The sequence below is a fragment of the Panthera pardus genome, unplaced genomic scaffold, assembly GCF_024362965.1.
Source record: "Panthera pardus isolate Hobbes unplaced genomic scaffold, ASM2436296v1 HiC_scaffold_17, whole genome shotgun sequence".
NCBI lineage: Eukaryota > Metazoa > Chordata > Mammalia > Carnivora > Felidae > Panthera > Panthera pardus.
This window is the reverse complement of record NW_026526732.1, coordinates 12,436,964-12,456,833: the sequence shown is the minus strand read 5'-3', so window position 1 is coordinate 12,456,833 and position 19,870 is coordinate 12,436,964. Positions and strand designations below refer to the sequence as shown.

The 19,870-nt window shown below is 48.9% G+C and overlaps 1 protein-coding gene across 10 annotated transcripts in view; it reads left to right on the top strand.

The window, feature by feature from the left end:
• Positions 1 to 19,870, top strand: part of TIAM2 (TIAM Rac1 associated GEF 2) — a 265,433-nt gene that overhangs the window by 219,041 nt on the left and 26,522 nt on the right. For 7 of the 10 annotated variants that reach the window (XM_053904338.1, XM_053904340.1, XM_053904337.1 and 4 more), the window contains one exon: positions 6,669 to 6,772. The exons of 1 other annotated variant lie outside the window; for it this stretch is intronic. In XM_053904338.1, the coding sequence (XP_053760313.1) occupies positions 6,669 to 6,772 (104 nt within the window). Of the gene's footprint in view, positions 1 to 6,668; positions 6,773 to 10,168; positions 10,623 to 17,103; positions 17,420 to 19,870 lie in introns of those variants that run through there. 2 more of the 10 variants (XM_019412643.2, XM_019412644.2) reach the window with 2 other exon arrangements.

The following is a 19,870-nucleotide window of genomic DNA, read 5'->3' as shown; positions in this document are numbered from 1 at the left end:
ATGTTCTCTGAACGTAAGTGGGTGTAAAATTATTAAAAGTCAAAGATGTACAACTGTAATGCCACTGGGGATAATGTAGTTACAAACGTAATAAAACCATTTATTATTTACTTGTAAATTCTTTGATATTATTTTCTAGATTTTTTTTTTCAGTCATCTTCATAGAATATTATCTTTCTATTGTTTCCACCTCAGAGGGGGGGGCCTACGGGTTAATGATTCATCAACTGAAACATTTTTGAGCCTAAGATGAGAGTCCCAGTTAAATATGCCACATTATTTATCTGAACACGGTACTGTCTTTTTAATTGCCTTATTTAGCATATTTCATTTTTCTTCAGGAAGCAAGGGAGCTAATATTACCATTGCACCTGCTCTCAGCTGCGTGCCTGTGGTGCATTTTGCCTCCTCTGATGTCACGGACCTTCACAGAGATGAGGTTATAGACCTGGCAACAGGGAGAAGCAGAGATGGTTCTCGGCAGGGGCGGGCGCACTGCCCATCAGTGACATTTTGGAAGTTTAGGGATTCGTTTTGGTTTTCGTAATGAATGGAAGGAACATAGCATTTAGTGGTCGGGGGACGTGGTTGCTGGATGTCCTGCATGTTCGAGTGAATTTCTCACACTGCAGAATTTTTCCCCGGGATATTCGTGTAGGTGAAATACTTGTGTAATTAGCTGAGCCAAGAACTGGCTTCATTTTACAAATGAACGCAAAGTATTTATTTCCCCACATCTGTAGGCTACTTGGAAATTTCTAGACATGCAGCAGACCAGTAAACCAAGGGAAGTTTGTCCTTTATTTGGTCAGAGCTTGGCCAAAAGCTTTGATCGATTTGGAAAATCCGATCACTGATGGCAGCACCTCTTATGCATTTGAATCTACCAAGGTGCACTGCACTGGCTTGGGTCTGTGATGAAGCTGAGATACTGTGATTCTTTGCAGTGCGGATGCTGGACAGGCTTCTAGAGTGGTTGCAACCAAGCATTTTCATATGGAAACACACATTTTTAAAAATGGCAAATTCCTTTCCATTTTTTTTTCCTCCTTGTGTTACCATTAGGGCATGATATTGCTTTTTGTGAAACTGCCTGTTGAGGTAGATTATATTATGTATGAATGTTGTTATTTCAGGATAGTATTGAAAGAGGGGCTTTGGATGTGATAACTGAGAAGCTGCATGACAGTGCGTGCTTCAAAGCACGAGAAAGCATCGTTTAAAAATGATTTCCATTCCCGTTGCCTCTTCTTTCAGTGTACTTCTAACGAATTCTTAGCCCACAAACCAGAAGCATGTTCCCTGATGGTAGGACTACCTCCATCAGTTTATCCAAAAGGTCTGATTGTAGCTCACAGGCGAAAACATTCTGGTTTCTTGTTTGGAGCCTCGGGGTTTGCTATCATCTTGCGATTTTAGCTCAGTGTCTCAAATAGTGGCTGTTTGTTAGAACGCAAGTGGCATTCCCAGCCTTTGCCATGGGGGGTTCTGGATCATTCTTTCCCAGGGGCCAGTTGTCCGTCTTCTGGAGGCCACTCCTGGCTACTGCGGGCAGTGTGCCTCGCCCGCCCTCGCAGCAGAAGCTGCCTGGTGGCTCTGCCACCTGGGTGGCTGTCCTGGGACTGGGAACAACTTCTTGTCTCTTCCCTTGCTCCACCTGGTTGAGTAAGGAGGAGCAGGCAGCCAGCAACACCAGGTTTATGAGATGGTCCGGCTCGGTGAACCAGACGTCCAGGCTGCCTGCTGAGCAAGCACAGCGAGAGTTCCTGAGCGGTAGCGGCAGACGGGAGACCGGCGGGGACACCGCCATGAGCCCGAGCCCTTCCCAGGCTTCCCAGTGGCATCCAGTCCCACAGACTTCCCACTCCACGTGCCTGCCGCATCAGCACCCGTATGGCCTGGCGCTTCCTGTGGCCATGGGGGAAATAAACGGCAAAGCCCGCTCTCCTGCCTATTAGCTGGGTTACATTGGATTTGAATTCACACTACCAGCTGTGTGGGCAAGGCAACCTTAACATTAGCGTTTCCTGACATTTCTGTTTTTAAGTTGATCCCCAGGATGATTCTTGAACACAGTTTTGGCTCTGTAGTTGTAAAGGGCTTGGGATTCCCAGCTGCTTGGCTGACAGTGGTACCAGCAGGGTCTCTGCTGCCACACAGGACAGGAAGACACTGGGTTATTAGATGTCTCCCACCTGGACCCTTACGTTTCCTTGGTTGTCCATAGGGAACGGGAGGGCGGGGACGGTCGGTCACCTTCCAGGAGAGCCTGCCTCGTGTGTCGTCACTCTTGAGATATGTTTGTTTTTGGAGGAGGGAGATGTCTGAGGCTGGTCTCACGCACGGCACCTGACGTAGTACCTGGTACCCAGGGGGGTGTGCAGAGCTCAGCAGCCATCCGATGAGGGAGGACCTAAATGGAACGAGCAGGTCCAAACGTATGGCCCGGGTGGTTGCAGCTCTGTCACGCACCCGCCGTGTCGAAGGCCCCGTCCGTCGTGTTGCATGTTAGATGTGTCACGTGGCCTGCCCTCAGCCCAAATCGTTAATTTCCACGACGAATAAGATGAGAGAGATAGGGTGTATTTACCAGATACAAAGAGAGATCTTGACTTGAATTTATGATTTTGCTATTCTTCATCATTTATAATCATCTTGGCTGCCCGAGATTTCCGGAGCAGGTCTGAACTTCCGAAGTGGAGTGTGCTGAGCATGAGCGGGGCGGGAGGCACGGGCCTACTGTTTTAGGGGAAAAGTGCCCTAACACGTGTCCTGGCGAGTACAGCCACACCAGGAGGCTGTCCCAAGGTGAGAGGCCAGTTTTCCGGTTGGGACGGGAAGGATATATTTACTCACTTTGGCAGCTGGTGCTCAGGACGTGGGCGGACTATAAGTGGGCTACACGTAGGCACTTGGCACCTAGGACAGGATGTCAGTGCGGCGCCTGTTTAAAACAGCTTTGTAAGTAAGCATTCGCATTTTACTGGCCTGCACTTTTTTTGTTTTTTCTTTTTTGAAGAGCCCGGCCTGCTCTTCTCCCAAGGCTTACTTTGTTCTCATTTCTCCTCTCGAACACCAAGGGCACACTAGTTTTTATGGGGATACAGGTCTTGGCGAAACTTGAGGCTCCCCGAGCTGGGGTCCGAACCTGTGGGCCCTCCAGCTTGGTTTCCCCTGTGCCTTGTGTCCGGGACAGCATCGGTGCGTTGCCAGTGGGTAGGGACAGGAGTCGGTCACTGCAGAGACTCGATTTCTGCCCGGATACCATCCCGCCTCTGTGAAATTTGGGTGGTGTAACAGCTCTGAGGCTTCCTGTCTGACTCAGGAGCCGTCCAGAACTGCTTCCACCACTCAGATCCCTGGGGCCAGCCTCAGTGGGAGTTGGTTCCCGAGATCCAGTCTGTCTGTGCTCGTGCCTCACAGAGGATCTAAGATGTACCCAATGGCTCTCTGAGGTTAAAGGGGACCAAGGGTGATAGGGGAGCCTCACCGATGCACAGCAAAGCCTTGTTTCCTGAGGTGGGCGGAGTTTTGACCTCAGAAAGGGTAGCCGGTGTTCTGTTCCCAGGTAACCGTTTTGCCTTTGTGAGAGGTGCAAAGCTTCAGGAGTGTTCAGCGTTTCAGTTCTGAAGTTTGGTGAATATGTTGAACAGATGACTCAGGATTCACTTGACACCCACTTTTGACACCAGCCGTGTCATTTTCCCCAGCATCCATCTGGCTCCTCCAGGCTCCTTATGCCCGTGCCACGTCTGAGATCTTCGGGGGACTCGAGGTCTCCTTCATCTTTGTACCCCCAGCACTTAGGACATACCTGCTACGTAGCAGGTGCTGTAGACCTCTTCATCATGAATAAACGTCTTGATTTTGTCCTCATTCTTGTGCTTGATACAACTCTTTGGAGATGCTGACACTCCTTATTTACGAGGTAAAGGCAGCAGTAATGGCGACCCGATCCTCTTGCCTAGCTAAGGTGCTATTACACCGTATGGCTTCTGTCACGTTGCTCCTTCTTAGTCTCCTTACGCTCCTCTGTTATTTCTGAATGAAGAGAGGTGTGTCCTCTGAGGGCCTCTTTTCCCCCACACGCTCTGATTGGCCTTACTGGGGTTCTCTCCTTGGTCTCCTTCATGCCTCGCTCTGCCCGTAGCTTCACTGCCGGCTACCACCTGATGACTCCAGACCCACATTCCCACGTGGACTTTCCTGGACGGCCGGACTCCTGACCGTCTCCCGCTGGACGGCCCACATGCATCTCAGACTCAGAGCTGCCACAGCTAAGCTCATGAGTTCTACTCCGACCCTTCCTGTTGCCCGTCCATCCTGTCACCTGAGGCATAAAACCAGGTCCTGCGCTCTCTCCTTTCCAGATCTCCTTATGTGAAACAGGCAGCAAAGAGGACACCCGTGGGGTCTACCTGCTCAGATTTCTGTGTCCGCTTCCTTTCTTTGCTCTTCCTCTATTGAATATTGAGTTCATTTGGGTCTTTCTACCTCGTACCTGTAGTGTGGCTGTGACTTTCTGACTGTTTTTCTCCCAAAGGCTTGCCCTCTGTCAACCCCTCTGTCACAGGGCACCCTCCCCCCTTCTCCACTGCAGTCACGCTCAACACATTTCCACACGGTGCTGGGCTCTTCCTGTGATTTCCCTTTACTCAGCTGCCTCCTGCTCCTGGAACCCTCTCTCCCTACTGCTCACTGGTCATGATCAGCCTTAAGGACAAATAGATACCTCCAAGATTTAAAGACTCTGCTTACGCAGAGTTTCCTTTGCTATTAAATCTTTCAGGGTCTTTTGCAGAATTAACTTCCTGACTGTCCCCACCGTGTGGACTTTCCTCATATCACGTGTAACGCCTCACCTCCTCCAGGGCTGGAAGCTCACCTTAAGCATAGTGATCGCATCTCCTTCATTTTTGTATCCCTAGCACCTAGCACAGTGCCTGGGAAACAGGAAGTGCTCAAAAAGGGAATGTTGAACGGATGGATGAAAAGGTACGTTTGTGCTAAATACACCAGGAACACTGGCTGTTTTTTGTGGTTCTTGTCGGTTGGTCTCCCTTAAACACAGGTGCACACAGCAGCATAATGAGGCAGTGAGGGAGGAACTTTGGGCTCCTTTTGGCTCAGGGACCAATCTTGCTTCCCATGCAGTCCGCCTGCTGGTGCCTGGACTGCCTCTGCGGTGTGGTGTTAGGGGGCTGGAAGGAACAAACCCGAGCATCCCCACCTGTCACTGCTGCCTGAAATTTTCCCAGGGATGTCTCCTGCATCTGTGATCAGCACTGCCTTAGCCAGGCTAACTGACTCCAAAAATAAGTGTGACTTGAGCTATCTGGTTCTTTTCTGGGTAGGGTTCGAATTTTGGAAGAGGTAAAAGGAAGAAGAAATTAGAGCTCCAGAATTCTGTAGACCGTTCAGATATTTTCTTTAGGTCTCCTCTTGTCTTAGAAGCAAGTGCCTGTGTACTGGCTGGTTATATCCACATGGATCATGGACCAGCATTCCTATGCATGAGTTTCGCCAATTTTCTAGGGCTCCCATAGCTTCTAAAGATCTCCTAGAGACGAGTGTCCTGGCTCCCATCATGCCGGATGGTTTCTTTGTCAACATCTATCTATGCCTGGTCAGCCTAGATCACCTCAGACAGGTTTAAGATCAGTGACATCTTGTTGTAGCTGGGATCAGAAACCATCTGGCTTCACCTGTTTGAGGGGACAATCTACCAAATACAAGAGTTAGAATGGAAACCTGTGTTCTATTTTGACAAAGACTAGTCTCTCTGTCCTTCTTAAATTTGTTAATTTGAGAGCCATTGGAAAGAATTGGGCTTGGCAGGTGTGTATGGCTGTAGGTTGGCAAAGTGCAAGCTCTCCTTACCTTTGATATTACTTCCTAATCATTACTCTGGAAGTTGACAAAGTTTTGCTGTTCCTTATGGGACTTTCAATTCAGGATAAAATTGTAATTGATGTCAGAAAAAGAAGAATTAAGCTTTCAAATGAGCAAGTTTTGGGGTGTAATAAGAGTCTGTGATACTGTATCATTGGTTTCCCAAGATAATCCTGGTGATTTTGCCCTCACTTTGCCAAAAAATAGGGAAGTACCAACAATGATCACTGGTGTTTGATTTTTGGTCCAAATAAATTACTCAAGGTCAGAGCTTAGTGAAGTACTGTTTACACAGAAATAGGCAGAGTGACAAGGCATTTAAGTCACTGTTTTTTTTTTTAATGTTTCTTTATTTTTGAGAGAGCATATTGGGGAGGGGCAGAGAGAGCAGGACAGGATCCGAAGCAGGCTCTGTGCTGACAGCATTGAGCCCGATGCACGGCTCGAACTCACGAACGGCAGGATCACGACCTGAACCGAAGTCGGACGCTCAACTGACAAGGTCACCCGGGTGCCCCTAAGTCACTGTTTTGATTGGTCATTGGTCACCTTTGACTGAAAGTGGCAGGAGATGTTGCTGCTTCGTTAGTGACAGCCCAGGTCCGTTTCAGAAGACCAGCTTGTGTCGTTAAGGCTCACGGCTGTGCGCTGCCTGCTAGGCTGTTGGTTGCTTTTTCCTTTCATCTCTTTGTTTATCTGAACCCTTACACCAGCCGTTATTATTCTCTGCAAAGGGCCAACTCACTTTTATGTGTGTTTTGTCACTTTCTATGCAGATTTCAGCAACGTCCCTGACATCACAACTGGCCTGAAAAGGAGTCAGACTGATGGTGCCCTGGCCCAGGTTCCCCACGGGGAGAAAACGGGGCAGACGTTCGGGGTAAGATGCTGTCCCAAATCTTAAGAGAGGGACCCGGCCGACAAGGGTGAATTCCCACCTCCACCTGAGGTGGGGAAACAACATAGGGTTATCCGATCCCTAGGTCCACCACCTGAAACAAACATCTGTTTTTGCCTTAAGGGAAATAGTTTCCTTATTTATTCGAAGTGAAGTACGTTAGGACAGACTGACAAAGGAAACTAAGCTCAGGCTTTCCGAAAGTCATGTTTAATGAGTCTCATTTCTTTACTACTTTTTTTTTTTTTTTTTTGGCCAAAGATAAATTATTTCTGTAATGTTGTCACTTTGTTGTGGTAAAATATATATATAAACATAAACTTTTGTATTTTAACCATATTTTTTAGAGAGAGAGAGAGAGAGAGAGAGAATGGGAGAGGGGCAGAGAGAGAGGGAGACACAGAATCTCAAGCAGGCTCCAGGCTCTGAGCTGTCAGCATGGAGCCCGATGTGGGGCTTGAACTGATCAACTATGAGATCATGACCTGAGCTGAAGTTGGGTGGATGCTTAACCAACTGGGCCACCCACATACCCTTATTTTAACCATTTCTCAGTGCACACTGCAGTGGTGTTACTTACATAAGGTCACAATATGGGGCAGCCATTACCATTACCCATTTCAGAACTTTCGCATCAGGCCAAACAGAAACTCTGCACCCATTAGACCATAACTCCCATTCACAGCTTCCACACCCCCCACCGCCAACACTGACCCCACGTTGCCTCGATTTCATTTCCTGCATCATTTGCCTGTTCTAAGTCCCTCGTATGAGTGTGACCATACATTATATGTCCTTTTGTGTCTGGTTTATTTCACTTAGCATGTTTTCAAGTTCATCATGTTGTACCAGGTGTCAGAATTTCACTTCTTTTGAAGGCTGAATTATATTCCATTGTCGTAAATGCTGCATTTTGTGTATTTGTTCATCTTTTGGCAAACATGTGGCTTGTTTCCACTGTTTGACTCTTATGAATAATGCTGCAGTGAAGATTGGTATACAAATATCTGTCTGAATCCTTGTTTTCAGTTCTTTTGGATATACATCTAGGAGTGGAATTGCTAGGTTGCCTGGTCATTCTGTTTAGCCTTTTGGGGAACAGCCCACCTGTGTTCTTCAGGGCTGCACCATTTTCCATGACACTGACGGGCACCATGCATGAGGGTTCTAATTTCTCTGTATCCTCGCTGACACTTGTCATATTCCATGCCTTTCCTACATTTGTGTGTGTGTGAGAGAGAGAGAGAGAGCGAGAGCGCACGTGTGCACAGGGGAGGAGCAGAGGAAGAGGGAGAGACAGAACCTTAAGTAGGCTGTATGCTGAGGCTCAGTCTCACAACCCTGGGATCATGACCTGAGTAGAAATCAAGAGTGGGATGCTTAACCAGCCGAGCCACCCAGGCGCCCCTCCTACGTTTTCAATTGTTCATAGACCTCCTTTCAAATATGGTCCAATTGACATGATCTGTTTTAATACGTAGTCCAGTTTTAGTTGATTTTGACATAACCCTCTTTTCAAATTCTTGCTTTTGTCTTACATGTGAAATAAGAATGGAGCTATATAAGCTATGGCAAGTATTAAAATAAAACTTACGTACGGTCTGCTCAGTTAGACTACTACTACTAGGGCCAATCCCTTTGGGGAACAGCCATGTGGCACACCCTTTGGTGATGGTCACTGTGGAAAAGGGGGTCGGGTTGGAGCCTGCCCGCTTCAGGTGATGGGCTCTCACCTCCCGCCTCTTCTTCCTCTCACCCTCCTTGCACTGGGCCCCCATTCCTGATTCACCTCCTTTGAAGTCTCTCTTCTTTCCGATTCCTTCCATAAAACCCTCAGGTGCCTGTTCTGGTCTGGCTGTGCCTCCAGGATGCAGTTTCTTCTAGCCTGAAATTGTCCACATTTTTAGTCTTAGGTCTCTGTTCTGTCTCTAGTGAGTTATTTACTTTTGGGAACCCGAAATTATAGCTAAGTTATTATTTTTTTTAAGTAATGCCCCCCAGAGCACCAACTGGAAGTGTTTCGATCGCTTTGGCTAAAATTTGTAAATAAACACACACACACACACACACACACACACACACACGCACACACACACACACACCCCAAATATTTCTGAAACGCTTTAGAAGCCAGGCCGTCTATTTAAGGTAAGTGTGCCTGAGGGGTGCTGGCACAGTGTGGCAGCTTGGGAGAAATCACTTAACACCACGAGGGATAATGATTTCCTCTCTGTTGCAGTCTACTTGAGTTCCATATTCAAGTTCTTAAGAAGGAAATTAAGTTCTTTTTTCAAATTTTATTTTAAGGTTCCATAACATAAATACGCAAAAGTTACCCGCGTGGAGGCTATTCCCAACTCTGTCAGTTAACAACGCCGGTCACAGCCAAACATCATTTACCAAACGAACATCGGCACATTAGGTAGAAATTTTAGGAAAAGGAGGAAAGCTGTGGTTCAGCTTGAAACTGGAGCTATCTGAGCTTGGTTGTCATTGCTAACGTGGTTAAAGGAGAAAGCGAAGAACGCAGAAGAAAACAATATCGAAAGAATATGATCGTGGGGAGCCTTGCTGTCAATGGGTTTCAAGCCTGGAGTAACCATCGTCTTTCCTTTGTCAGATCTGAAGCCCCTCTACCGGTCTGTCACGATGGATTTCAGTACATTTCTCAACAGTCCTAGTGAAATGCCTGGCAGTTCCTTAGTTCACACGTTCTTTGTCCCTCGGGTGACCATCAAAAGTAACCATTGTGATGTGTATTAGTGAAAAGAAAGTTTTGAATTTGAGAACTAAAAGACACCATCTTCTGTATTCATATTTTCAGCCCCCTGGGAACATCAGGTTATGTCTGAAAGCAGTCTTTTTCTGTTTTCCAGTGGTGGTTGTAGAGTTCTGCGATGTGTGTCCACACATTGGGTGTGGATCTTTTGGGCGTGGCCCAGGCCTGTCCCACGAGTGCCCACGGGAGGTGGTCGATCTCCAGAGAGGAGACCAGCCTCTGTCTCCCTGGCTTCCCGCTCTGGCCCCTCGAGTCTTCTCAGGGGTCATTAACTTCTTTTCAGATTAGACCCTGGTTGAACCCGAGTTGTTTGGGATATTTTACTAATACTATTCTAGACCTTGAAATAAGGAATAATTTCCCTTGAAAAGCAAGTGCAGCCTGGCTTGATGAAGCACAGCTGTAAGTGGGGCTTTTGACAGCCCCACAATTTCTACAAATGGTTCATAATTGATTGCCTTCTTTCTCTTCAAGGGTGCCTATTACTGTCACAGCTCTTTGTGTGCCCTTGTCAACCTCTCCCGTGTGGGGGCTCCTTTTTTCCCCCCCTAGCATTGTTAGCAATTAGCCTGCACTATTGTAATAGTTTGGATTTTGAAAGGAATAAACAGTTTCTCTTTGGGTGAGGGGGTTGAGAGAGTTTCTGGGTTGTTCTGGGAGCTTGAGGTGTGTTAAGCAGTCCCTGCAGAAATACTGCCTGTGTTCCGTTTCCCTCTCTCTGAGCTGACTCTGAAACTGTGGTACTTTGTGGCTCCGTGGGCTCTGAGTGTGCCCTAACCCGGCGTCTGCCCAGAGCCTGCAGGCTGGGCACGGGGTGGGAATCTAGAAGAAGGGGGGTGAGCTTCCCCAGCCGGCAGCGCTGCCTCGGAGGAAGAGCTTGGTGGCGCTAGGACGTCCTTGCGAATGTGACTTGGAACAACAGTTTGGGAGGGAGAGAGCAGAGGGAGAGAACGTGCCTCTTCCTCATTTCCCAACGGCAGGCAGACCGTAGATGCAATCGCTTCTCCCAGAGGGAGCAGGTTTCTTTGAACTTTTCCTTCCGATGCACAGCGTGTAAGTAAGCGAGGGCTTTGATCTCGGGGTGGATTCTGATCCAAGTGTGGGCTCGCTTGCATGCTTTCCTTTTTCTCTGTCTTGAAAGTTGATTTTAGTCTAACATGTCTATAGATTGGTAGGCGGATGAGCAGACATGCCTTTCTTTCCAGAAGGGATCCTGACTGTAATCTTGAAACACTCTTTACAGCTAAGGATGCGGGAATTTCTTTAGGGTTCTAGGGTTTCCGTGGCATCGTCGACTTTTCCCTTCTCGTTCCTATGTGGCAAGGGTTTTTCAGTGGATATCCGAAGTAGTTTTGTCCTTTTGAATCATGTCAGAAAGCCCGGAAATTCCACATATTTGCTCTGTAAAATCCGCCTGACAAGAGACAGGGATAATTTAAGGACGGTAAATAATTTTATGCTTTGTGAGATTTCCTTGGAGCAAAGCACACTGCTCGTATTGGACTTCACGCTGTACAAGAAAATCCACAAAACTGAAACCATTTTCTGTGAGGTAAGCAGAGTTTTGACTTTAGTTATTCCTGATTAAATATATTTTTCTCCCCAGCCTTTTAGAAGAATTTTATGTAATCACCTAGTGCAGCTTTGACAGTGATTATTTTTGCAGTTCGTAGGCGTTGTGTTGATAGAACAGAGAGCATTTGGGAATCTGCAGATACACAGCGTGACGACTGTGTTGTCCTCTTTGCAATTTAATAATGCTCAAGGTCTATTGTGTCCTTTCATTTGTGCAAGGTGGGAAAAAAGGGACATGCACTAATGGTTGGGTTTCACAACGCAGCAGGAACATAATTTGCATTTAATATTTAAGGCCTGCTCACCCACTTAGCTTAACCTTTTGAGTTTTTTGCATGAATTCCTTTTAGGAGCTTGCCTATCTGAGAGGCTAGCGGAAAAGGTTATTGGACAACACATGATTTGTTTTCTAGCACTCTCGAGTTGTACATCTTTCTTACTTTCCTTTGAGTCTCTTGCATTATTTCAAGAGATGTTTTAGTTAAAAAGTGAAATTAAAGTATAATTTATTTATAAGTTGTGGTCTTTCTACATGGTGGCTATTCAGTGGATTAGGATGATCATCACCTTTTTTAAAGAACTGAACGTACCTCTTTCTAAATGCACGTTACCTGACATAATCCCCGTATGAACGAACAGAATGATAGCATCTTCCAAGCAAGGCCCATCGTCCCCGAAAATGACTTGGGGTCTGACGGTCTCCAGTGGGGAGACGATCATCTTGCACAGAGAATAAATCCAGGCAGGCAGTGGTACCAGACCTGATGGTTGGAAACCTGACTCTACGTTCCGGTCCACCAGGCTGTACCGCTGCATGACCCGGGGCAAGGGACCCAACCGTTCTCTGCCTCTGTGTCCTCACTCGTGGGCAAAAATAACAATGCCACCAGCCCTGTGTTGTTGAGTGGATTCTGCACCATCACGGCACACGTGTGAGAGATTGTTAGGCTAAGGGGTCCTTCCTGCTGTGTCTCAGGCACGTACGGGGTTCGGAATGCTCTCTCATTCTGTGCGCCTCGCACGCCACTTGCCCATCTCAGCTGCTACCCGGACTTCCCGAAGCGAGTGCCGGGTGGTCACATCCCGTTGAGCTGTGCTAGGAGATAGAAAAGAATTGGAAACCGAGGGCTTGGCAGCTGGGTCCTCTTAGCTGTCTGTCACTTGCACAAAGACGAAGCCCGCCCACCTTTGAGCTGGCGTTTCTTACTCAGAGTGCTAGGCTTCAAATGATTCAACAAAATAGTATATGTTAGGTCTGCCTTTCTCTTCAGCGGGAGTGGGCCGTGAATACCGCGAGGCTAAGTGAAGCCCGAGGCACGGCCCGTCCAGGAGGTCTTACAAACTCGGGCCTTTTGGAGGAGAGGTGTCTCTTCAGGGCATAGAGAGGTGCCAAGGGTACAGGCTAAAAAGGGTCAAGTTGAGCTGAGTTTTCTGCCCAGCTGTCAAACACACTGTTCTGCGTTTCTGACACCATACATCCGTTTGGCCGGGACTTGGCAACTTGGTGGATTTGTTGGAAGCAACTATGCTTAGTTTTCTTGGGAGTCTAAGAGGCCATTTGATCTCTCTAGCGCCCATTGGCTTTTTTTGGTTGACTATCTTTCTAGCTCCAGGGTATTAGCACCCTGCTCTTGGTCTGTTCTGATCATTAGGGCTGGTACGTCATGAAGATGCCAACTCTTTCCCTGGGTGTGGCGGGAAGGGACATCCCTGCCGCATGAAACACACAAGAGCCCTGTCGTCTTTGTTGCCAGGGATCACTTATGTGCTCTATTCAGCCGTTAGAGATGTCACCCTCAGTGTTGGATGCGAGAGAGAGAAAGAGAGAGAGGGGAGAGAGGGAGAGAGGGAGAGGAAGAAAGAAAGAAAATCCAGTCCCAGCTCAGGGTGCAGGGAGGCTGACAGTGGGAGGCCGGCAGCCGGAAGTGGGGTGGCATCGAGAACCAGAAGTGAACCCTCTGACCCAGTGGCTTCATGGCAGGCAGTTGGGGCCGGGAGAGCTCGTCCAGGGGGTCACAGGACAAACAGTGGGGTCAACAAGTAGGCAGTGGGAAGAAATCTTGCTGGTGTTGACTTCTCCCCACTCTCTGCCACAAGCTGCCAGCTGCCATCGTGGCGGGGGGAGGCGGTGGGTGGGTCCTAAAGGGGTTTGTGCTGGGCCAGTGTGTCGCTGGGCACCAGCCAGCAAACTGGGAAGTAGGAAGGCGGCCGTTGCCATTGGCAGAGCTGTGGGCTCACTGGAGCCAGCAACATGGTGGCGTCCAATGAGCACTCGGCTGTCTGGGCCTTGGCCAGGGAGACCCTGGAAGCTCAGGGGCCAAGGCTGCCTGTCGGGTGAGGCTTGGCCGGGGTGTGGGGGCCACAGGGAGCCATACTTGCGTGCCCTGTGTTGGCCTAGAGTATGTTCGTTCAGGCAGCAGGCTGTGTGGAACCCAGGAAGCTGGTCTGGAAGCCAGGCTGTAGGATGTTAGCTCTCTCTGGAGGTTGGCCTGGGGCTGGCCACGCCCCTCTTGCTCTTCTGTCCCGGCATCTGTGCTGTGGGCACAACGGCACCTGACTCCAGTGAGGCTGTTTAGTCTCTGTCTTCCCCCTCCCTTCTCGCTAATGTGACTGGTTTCACTTCCAGACTCTTCCTTCCTTTCTCTTCCTGTTTACCACCTCCCACCCCCAGCCCTTTCCTTCCTGCCTCTCTCAGGCCCCTGCTTCCTCATTCTCCTCCAGACTTCACCTTTCGTCCCGGTCTTAATGGGAACAAGAAAGCGTTGTCCCGGGGAGTCACCCTGGGAGTCGCACAGGGAGGGAGGAAGGAGGAGGAAGTTGCTAGGAGGCCATGCCCGCGCCGCAGTGAGAATCAGCCCGCGGGCGGGTGGGCTGGTCGGGTAGAAGTGGCTCTGGAATGAACTGGCGGCGGAAGCAGCCCCAGTGCTGAAGCGATAATTACACCCCTTCCTCACGCTGCCGGGTCCGTGACTCACAGGAAGGTGCCTCGAGACTCCCCAGAGCCGCAGGCCCCCTCATGGGCTTGCGTGCTGCAGACATGACCCTGGCTCGCCACACTGGTTTCTGGTGCAGACCTCTCCTTGCCCTTCCTCTCCTTAAACAGCGGGGGCTGGGAGTTTGCCCCCATCCTCTCCGAGAGGAGACCGTAAGAGGGTGTGTTCGACCTTTCCGAGGCAAGCAAAGGCCCATGTCCAAAGAGCAGCCAGCCTGCTTCCCTGTATCTTGGGTGGCGGAAAGGGACCCGCAGCCGTGCTCCTGGGAACCTCCCCTTGGGCCTGGCCTGCCAGGACTGCGGTGGGTGGCAGGTTCCCTGTGGCCCATGGTGGTTGCAGAGCGGGTCATACGCTCTTGGATATGGTCACGGAGGACAGGTTGTCCCGCTCCTTTGCCTTCATCCTCTGCCTCCATGGTGTTCAGCCGTCCGTTTCTCCATCTTTCTTTTCCTTCTAGGCTTCCTGGATTGGAGACAGAATAATTTCAGAATAATCTCCCCCCTTTTTAAGTTTGTTTATTTGTTTTGAGAGAGAGAGAGTGAGCAAGCACGCAGGGTAGGGGCAGAGAGAGAGAGGGAGAGAGAGAATCCCCAGCAGGCTCCACATTGTCAGCACAGACCCTGATGCAGGGCTCAAACTCACGAACTGTGAGATCATGACCTGAGCCAAAATCAAGAATCAGACGCTTGACTGCTGAGCCACCCAGGCGCCCTTTATCCCCCATTTTGGAGGAGAAGAAAGCAGGGAGTCTGAGCAGAGAGTCTCAGGCCAAACCCTGCTTTCAATCAACACCATTTGCAGACTCCTGCATGTTCTCAGGGGAGGCCCTCTGGACTTGGCTGGTCTCAGAAGAAGAGCACATGGGGTTGGCCCCAAGTCTCACGTGGCAATCCTTTTTCCTTGGAGAGGTCATCAGACTCCTTACATCTGTGTCCTGGCGGGTAGGTCTACCAGCTGTGGAGGCCCATCCTGGCTCTGTCTGTCTGTCTGCCTCAGCACCTGATCTGAAGCAGTCTTTTGCTTGATACAGCCTTTTCTCCTCCTCAACACAGAGAGACACTTAAAAGAAAAATAGATTCTGGAAGAACCCAGTTAGAATTAACACTGGTTAATTACATTGTCCTTTTCGCAGTAACTCAAGTTAAAACCTGTAAGATGTCTGGAGGTTTAAAGTAACGGAAAGTAAAGTTGAGAATGGTTAGGGGCTTTATTCCCACGTCCACGCTACGCTTTTCCTCTCTTAACCTGGTTGAGAAAAATTACTTGGGGCGGATCGTTGAGCAGCTGACAAAAGTGATGGACCCTCAGGAAATCGCTCATGTCCTTGAGAAGCCGCCCGTGTGCACTTCTGGGGAGTTCGCTCATCTTACGACTCTCGTCCACAGATTTCCCCCCTTAGGACTCTGTGGGCTCTAGGTTCATGATTCTGACTTCGGTGAGCCTCTGAGTAATGTAGCTTCTGTCTTGACTCAACATCATTAACGTTACAGACTTAATTATCAGGTAGTTACAGAATGAGAAGCATTGTGTTTCTTTAGTCAAGTGGCATTTTGAACTCTGTCTTTATCTTCAGGTCTGGTTGGTGAGGCAGGCTTGGCAATCTTAATGCCTCGTTATCTCTGTGCTGATAGACCTTGAGGAACATTACATAACAACCACCCCACCCCAGGTGGCAAAAACTGTGAGGCTGAGACCAAGGAGGGCATTGAATGTGCTGGTTAGACATCCCTACAGTGGTGAATACCAATCGCAACATTATGTGCTGGTGTTCTAACATTTCAGGAGTTCGTTTTCTGTAATTAGTGAAAAAATGTGATTTTTTTTTGTGGGGGGAGGCATAAATTTAGATCTTGACCCCCAACCCAACATTTTGTGGAACTCGCTTTAGTAAAAAATCAACAGCTGTCTGTGGGACCAGAGGGGTGGTTACATGCCTAATTCAGGGCATGATCAGACAGCAGAGGATCCCGTGGTTTCCCCAAGGGCACCGAAGGAACTTCACCTTGACCCCGTCACGTCAGCCAGCCTGCAAAGTCATACTGCTCACCGCTTTCCTTGTCTTTGGAAGGAATAAGAGCCACAGTTATCTAATTTTGGCTGCCCATTCTTGGGGCACCACGAGGCTTACCTGTCTTACCTTCAGTATTTACCAAGAATGGGGGTTGGCATAACGTCACCTACTTGTTTAATCATTTGTTGGGATCTCCCCCAGAAAGGCATTCCCACATGTCAGTCATTGGTGAGAGGCCCGAGACGTCCTGTTATGCCTTCGTTACGTGTCTTGTGTGTGAGACGCTGCAGTCCGGTGAGGACCTCGCTTGTGCTGCACGAACGCAAATGTGTTTGAGTCTCTGTGCTTTCTTTTCGCGCCTTTGTTACTTACAGCAGATTCTCACCTTTTGATGATGTCCCAGCCCCACACGGTAGCTGCTTTTGCTTGTTGGAAAAGTTCTGAGAAGTTGTGAGTCATTTTGCAATTTCCTCTGTAGTGTCAGCTCAGAGATGACTTAGTCCCACTGTGGTAGGGGCCAGGCGCTGAGGGGGGAGAGGTTTTGGGGGACCCTGCTGGGAACACTTCACCCCCTCAACGGCCTCTAACTGCCCAGAGGAAAGCTTGGATTATTCATTTCGCAGATCAGTCTCCTGCTATTCTTGATAATAACACGAAGGACCAGGCAACAAAATATATTCGTCACTAATGTGGGAGACAGGAGAAACCGAAGGCGTGGTTTTCAAGGCGCCCCCGATCTGTCTTTTGTCCTCTCCATTCTTCTGTTTGTTGTCACGCCTCCTTCTCCCTTTTTTGTTTATTCAGCCTCCAATGAATGCATCCCTCCTCCTCCATGACTCACCTTCCTTCATACTGATTTTTTTTTTTTTTTTCTGCCATCTAAGTTCTCTTGTGTTTTCAGAACACAGATGTCAGATGAGGAAGCTCTTAGATGTGCAGTAGCTTAGAAGGTCCTGGCCTGGCATTTGTAGCGGCTGGGGGTTCCAGTGCCAACCGCTCGGAAACCACAAGCGTGGTGTCACTCGAGTCCTGCCGCCTTGCTACCTCGAGTTGGGTTTGGGATTTTCTAGAATCCAGTTCCTTCACGGTTCATTCCGCTCTGGCACAAGGGGTGGTCAGATGAGAAGACTAGCATCAGCCTGCTGTTCCAGGCACCAGGGTGGGACAGGCTGTCCTCGCTCACCTCTGAGTTGCCTGGCGAGATCTTGAACACATGATTTTATGGATTAGTTTCCAAAATGGAGAGATGATTATCAAACCAGTAATCTCAGGTGAGATTTAAAATCAATTTTCTATGTCTGAGGCTTTAAAAAAAATTTTTTTCAATTTATATTCTGTCGTGGTCACGTTATCTCTGGCATCTTCTGGTTTTGCTTGGGCTCCCGCCTGTCCATGTACGTTTCCTTAGGCCATCAGCTTGGGGTCTCGCCCAGGGGGACAGGGCTATGGTTACTTAGGATTGATTGACTTGCATTTTCTAGAAGTTTGATCAAATTGCAGAACTGTCAGGGCACCTGGTGGCTCAGTTGGTTGGGCTCAGGCACGATCTTGCAGTTTGTGGGTTCAAGCCCCGTGTCCGGCTCTGTGCTGACAGCTCGGAGCCTGGAGCCTGCTTCGGATTCTGTGTCTCCCTCTCTCTGTCCCTCCCTTGCTCACACTCTGGCTTGCACACATTCCCTTCCTCTCTCTCTCTCTCTCTCTCTCTCTCTCTCAGAGATAAATAAACATTAAAAAAAATTAAAATTTGCCAAACTGTTTATCAAAAGTAATTGTTGTTCTAGTTTGAATTTTATTACCTCATTTCTATTATTTATTCAGTGTTAGAGTTTAGAGATTGGTTAATGGTAAGGTCTCAGATAAATGTGCATGAGGCAGACAGTGTTCCATATGAGATGATTCATTTGAGGCCCTGTCAATAAGATACAATCCAGAGTAATGTGACGGACTTGATTATAAGGCTGCTTATTACATCTAGCAAAAAAAAAAGGGGGGGGGTGGCAAGTGGGTTGTGTCTGTGCTCACTCAGGGCACGTAGCATTTGGCAATATCCATGCCTGAGAAAGGTGGTCAGTGTATTAACAGGTAATTTACCTTTTATATTTTTTACGATTTTTCTTCCAAAAGCTACACTTGTTTTAGAAACCAGATTCCAAGTATCATTTTCAGCCAAGTATTAGAACTGAAAATCCAGGCCTTCGTAAGCACAAAAGGGATTTATGTGGTGGGTTTCAGGTAAGTCATGATGCCTGGACCCTCCCTCCCTACCCCCCACACCATTCTTCATAAGAGACTAAGGGTCATCCTTGACCCATGCAACCTGCTGAAACAGCAGTCGGTAGAGGTCCGTGTCGCTGTTAAAGGGTCACAAAGGCACCAGCCGCTGGAGCGCGTGACAAGAGCTGGCTGCTTTCCTCCTGAAGCTATGGTGGGGGTCCTGTGATGCCGCTCAGTCCAGGCAGCCGCCTGGTTTGCTGTGCAGTAAGAGATCGTAGTTGGTGGAGTTTTAGTGCACCAGAAAGCTTTTTAAGAATTCACAATTTGTCGGTATCAAATTCCCGCAGGCAGTAGCCCCCTTCGTTCTGCCAAGCCAGCGCACATACTCCCTTCTGCCTGTCCCAGAAAGAGAGAGTGTTCCAGGGCAGCAGCAAGCACGCTGGCTGTTTGGTGCGCCCTTCACTCAGTGGCTGAGTGTTATTGCTGTCGCCTGTCGTGGACTCTGTCCCCATGGCCAAGGCTATCCCAGACAGCATATTTGCAGTTTACATTTGGAGAGCGGGGTATCTCAGAGATGGGATTCACGAGAAGGATTTCATCTGTTGCTGTGCCAAGGTGGGATAGAAAGTCGATGTTTGCGTCCTCATTTGCTATTGCTGGGCCAGGCGGGAAGTGGAGCGGCCATGGGACCCGCGTGCTGCGGCCTCCCTCACTTGCTGGTGGGTGGGCTTCCGGGAAGTTGCCTCCCCCCCGAGTCCCTATATCCTCATTTGTTAAAAAGAACAAGACTAGATCTTCCGTGACAGTTTCGAGGAGGCGAAATTAACAAGGAGCCATGCGTGAGAAATGGTTTTGTAAACTGCAAGGGGTGCTAAGTAAAAGAGCATTAGGGGGACTACTTACCGTCGGCTCTGATCGTCTGCGTTGCCGTGAAGCCCCCTGCAACCCCTCCCCCCCCCACACACACCCTTGTGGACCCGGGCCTCTGAAAGTAGGCAGACCCGAGGCTAATGGTCCAAAAGAAGATAGAGCAAGCCAACCAGATGATACAACTTGGGGATGCAACCCTAAGGCGGTCCAGAAGCCAAGGTGCTCAAGGAATGTGCCGGAGTGGGTGCAACCACGTTACAGTTTACTGAGCCCCTTAGAACTGCTTGCACAGCTGAGGGCCTGGTCGGCAGCTAGGAACCAGGTGCTACCCTACTTCTTCTTCTAGGTTAGGCAACCAGGAACCCACGTAGATGGCAACCGGAAAGAAAATAACTTTTTTAGGGAACCCCAGAAGAGGGGAGAGGCCTCAGCTGGGGGAGAGTCTGGTCTTAGGTTGCTGGGCAAGAACTGTCCCCGGCAAAGCCAGACACCAGCCTAAACCGTCAACCCCGAATGTGTGCGATGTCCCTGTCTCAGGATTCAGCTGCATTGTCCTCTTTCATTTATCATGTAGACTTGACTTGCCTGGAAAATTGGCAGCTGACGAATTTATCAAAGCTTTAGTTGGTCAAGACTGT